The sequence below is a fragment of the Petromyzon marinus genome, chromosome 46 (genome assembly GCF_048934315.1).
Source record: "Petromyzon marinus isolate PM22_M1 ecotype Great Lakes invasive population chromosome 46, UKy_Petmar_22M1.pri1.0, whole genome shotgun sequence".
Lineage (NCBI taxonomy): Eukaryota > Metazoa > Chordata > Hyperoartia > Petromyzontiformes > Petromyzontidae > Petromyzon > Petromyzon marinus.
Window position 1 is genome coordinate 12,934,143 of NC_133712.1, and position 3,857 is coordinate 12,937,999.

The following is a 3,857-nucleotide window of genomic DNA, read 5'->3' on the forward strand; positions in this document are numbered from 1 at the left end:
TGGTAAATAAAAAATTGTTTAAATTGTTTAGTTTGAATTAGAAACGTGGTGTTGTGAAGCAGTACAAACTATTCCTTTCTTATCATGCGCTAAACCTTCAAATTGACCCGGGCCTCCGGATTCGTAACGCAGCGCGCTCAAACCCTACGCCACCGCTTCCCAACGACAAAGATCCATACACATTCTTATGATCCGCCTGCATAATGATTTTTGTCTCCCCACGCTTCCCCCTATCACGCCTCGGCTCTCCGCACCCACCCCACGAACTCGCCGCCACGATTCCTCGGACCCCCACGCGCCTCCTGCCCGCGTGCATGCAGGCCGCAAGAGCGGCCTGTCTCCGAAGAAGATCCGAAGCCTGACGCCACTGCAGCAGAAGCTGAGCGACCTGTACGAGGCCGTGCGCAGCCACACGGACCGCCGCGGGCGCAAGCTGTGCACCATCTTCCTGCGGCTGCCGTCGCGCTCCGAGCTGCCCGACTACTACGTGACCATCAAGAAGCCCGTGGACATGGAGAAGATGCGCGCCCACATGGTGGCGGGCAAGTACCAGGACGTGGAGTCGCTCGTGGAGGACTTCACGCTCATGTTCAACAACGCGTGCACCTACAACGACCCGGACTCGCTCATCTACAAGGACGCGCTGGTGCTGCACCGCGTGCTCCTCCGCGCCAGGCGCCAGCTGTGCGACAACGAAGACGACGAGATCGATGCGATAACCGGGGGCGGCGGCGGCGCGCCCAAGGTGGGCCTGCTCGTGCGCGAGCTCATTAACAACCTCTTCGTGTCCGTCCTGAGCCACCAGGACGAGGAGGGGCGCTGCTACAGCGACTCGCTCGCCGACGTGGTGTCCTGCCCGCTGGCCGTCGACGCCGGCGCCGAACTTCCCGCCACCGCCGCCACCACCACCCCTGTGGTGGCGCCGGTGGCCGCCGAGACCCAGGACCGGCAGCTGACATTCGAGACGATCCGGAGGAACATCGAGAGGGGGCGCTACCGTCGTTTGGACGTGTTCCAGGAGCACATGTTCGAAGTGCTGGACAGAGCGCGCAAGATGAACCGGTGAGAGGCGGTTGCGTTAGCAGAGCTTATGTTCTCCTCGTGGTTGTGTGGATTTTTCTCCGGGACTTCCGCTTTTTCCCTCCACATTTAGAAACATTTGTTTAGAGTATTTGGCTGCTATAACTTTCCACATGATAAGCCACTTTGATGAGCTATAATTTGTGGGCAGGTTGCTCAGTGGGCCTTATCTGGTAAAATAAAAAATTGTTTAGTTTATGCTTGGTCGTCGTGTGAGGATACATTGCCCACGCCTGTGCATGGGCAAGGGATGCATGGATGCACCTATGAAACCCATCGCAGCGCATTGAGGGGATGGTGTGGCTTGAACTTCGGTGGCCGTGTTTGTAGCGATGTTGTTGAGCCAACTGGCCAGAATTGGGCAAAACTTGGCCCACTTTTCACCCAGACAACTGGGGAAGCAGCACAGACTTTCTGTGCTGCTCCCCCAGTTAAGAGTCGCCGTTAAGAGACAAACAACATATATACGATTACGAGCAGTGGTTAGCATCGCATTAGTATCGCGCTAACCACTACGCTACCACTCCCCACACAGTCAGCGAGCACGCATACACACACCCGCGCGCACATCATGCAGACCCGTGTGGCGTTGCCAGACCGCCGCTGTGTGTCGTCACTCTCTCCCTCGCCCGGGACAGCACGGACTCGGAGATCTACGAGGACGCCGTGGAGCTGCAGCAGTTTTTCATCAAGATCCGCGATGAGCTGTGCAAGAACGGAGAGATGCTGCTGTCGCCGGCGCTCAGCTACACGGCAAAGCACCTTCAGCACGACCTGGAGAAGGAGCGCAAGGAGAAGGTTCCCGCCGAGGCAGCGGAAGATCGCGCCAAGCGCGACGAGGACGGCAAGGACCCGTCCGGTGAGTCCCCAGTCTTCTCCTGGCACCCCCCCCAGTCCCCCCGTGTCTTCGCTCAGCCCGCTCGGTCTTCTGCAAAGATTTTTCTAAAAACATTTCACTGAGAGATGGAACCCAGCGTGCTCTTACCTTGTTGCTGCACACACACAGTCTCTCGTGTCCCGCGCCTGTTCCACGTGAGTTTTAGCTTCCTTCGTCTTGAATGTGTTTTTTTTATTAATGTTGCCACACATAGATGCTGCTGCTCATTGAAGATACATTTGTGAATACTATGTGTGAGAAGTAGATGTGCAAATAGATGTTTGTATTTTCGTTTGCGTTTTCCTATTGTCATCATCATCATCAGCCAGGACTAATACCCAGTATCGGCTGTGTGTGTATCGGCTGCATGTTCGTGTTGGCTGTGTAATGCGTGTCGGCTGTGTGCCTGTGTCCCCGCACAGACTTTAAGAAGAGCGAGGGGTCGGACACGCGGGCGGGAGGGCAACGAACATACAGCCAGGACTGCAGCTTCGAGGATAACATGTACCGCGTGGGCGACTTTGTCTACGTGGAGCCGAGCTCCTCGGACCTCCAGCCCCACATAGCCTGCATTGAGAAGCTTTGGGTGGACGATAATACTGGTAGGTGTGTGGGTGGATGTATGGGGAGCCCGAGTGCAGCGGTTGCTGCGCTGCACTTCGCACCCAGCGACTTGGGTTCGATTCTCGCTCACGGCCACCATCAGTGACGATTATCTGAATCAGTCCTTGGCCTCCCCTAGGTCGACTCAGCCTCAAAATGAGTACCTGGTGCGGCGTGTAAACATCACCACTCGGTAGATAATCAGCCGGGTGTGGTGCTGACCACCCACCCCCTGATGTGCCGTACCAGCCTTCATAGGTGCTCGCTAACAGCTCTTGCCCCTACAGTCTGTTCAGATCTTTGTTTTGTCCATCTCCACGGCGATTGAGAGTTGTTACCCCTTCGCATGGGTGAGTTTTCTCCGGGCACTCCGTTTTCCTTCCACTTTTATGAACACTCATTCATGAAGTGGGCCAAACATGGCAATATAGGATCACAGAGCTTGGGCAATTGTTGACTGTAGTTCTGGCTGCCATCCCGCTCATCTGTGATTTCCCACGCCTCTGGATCTCATGAAAACGGTGGATATCGTACAAATGTGTGTTATATTTAATGCATAATTTACCTCAGCAGTCTTATGCTGCACATAGGATCTGATTGTGTGTGTGTGTGTATGTCTTTGCGTGTCCGTATCCCCCCTTCCGCAGGAGAGAAGTGGCTGTATGGCTGCTGGTTCTACCGGCCCACGGAGACCTTCCACTTGGCCACACGCAAGTTCCTCGAGAAGGAGGTCTTCAAGAGCGACTACTACAACACGGTGCCCGTCTCCAAAATCCTGGGCAAGTGCGTCGTCATGTTCGTCAAGGTATCAGCCCCCGCCCCGTCTCACACACGCGGTTCATTAAGTTGATTTATCGATCGACCAAAAGTTGTAAAATGTACTTTTGTGGTCGAGGACTCGAATAGTTTCCAACTCTTCTATGGCGATCCCATGAACTAAATAATCTCACCGAGAATCGGTAGAGAAAATAATGAATTTGTTACCGGATAGCCCAGCTGTATCCATAACTGAGGTTTAAAGTGTGAATACTTTAGCTCGGCGCGTCTGTCTGTAACAAAGGGTGGGAGCATGATAATTATTGTTAAGATTATCCAATATGAACAAAACTTTAACTAAATTATATTTTCATTTTATACAGCGTAATTCATGCTAATAGCATCCCATAACGCTGTACATTAATGTTATGAGGACCAAATCCTACATACAGCCATAAGCAAGCAAATTGAAACTTGACTACCAAGCAAAATCTAAAATTTAAAAACAAAAGATGGCACCAAAAAAAAAAGGCACAAACAG

At 53.1% G+C, this 3,857-nt stretch overlaps 1 protein-coding gene across 5 annotated transcripts in view; it reads left to right on the forward strand.

Moving 5' to 3' along the window:
* Positions 1–3,857, forward strand: part of PBRM1 (polybromo 1) — a 32,749-nt gene that overhangs the window by 12,786 nt on the left and 16,106 nt on the right. For all 5 annotated transcript variants that reach the window (XM_032971497.2, XM_032971495.2, XM_032971498.2 and 2 more), the window contains exons 16-19: positions 321–1,062; positions 1,719–1,939; positions 2,380–2,559; positions 3,208–3,365. In XM_032971497.2, the coding sequence (XP_032827388.1) occupies positions 321–1,062; positions 1,719–1,939; positions 2,380–2,559; positions 3,208–3,365 (1,301 nt within the window). The remainder of the gene's footprint in view (positions 1–320; positions 1,063–1,718; positions 1,940–2,379; positions 2,560–3,207; positions 3,366–3,857) is intronic.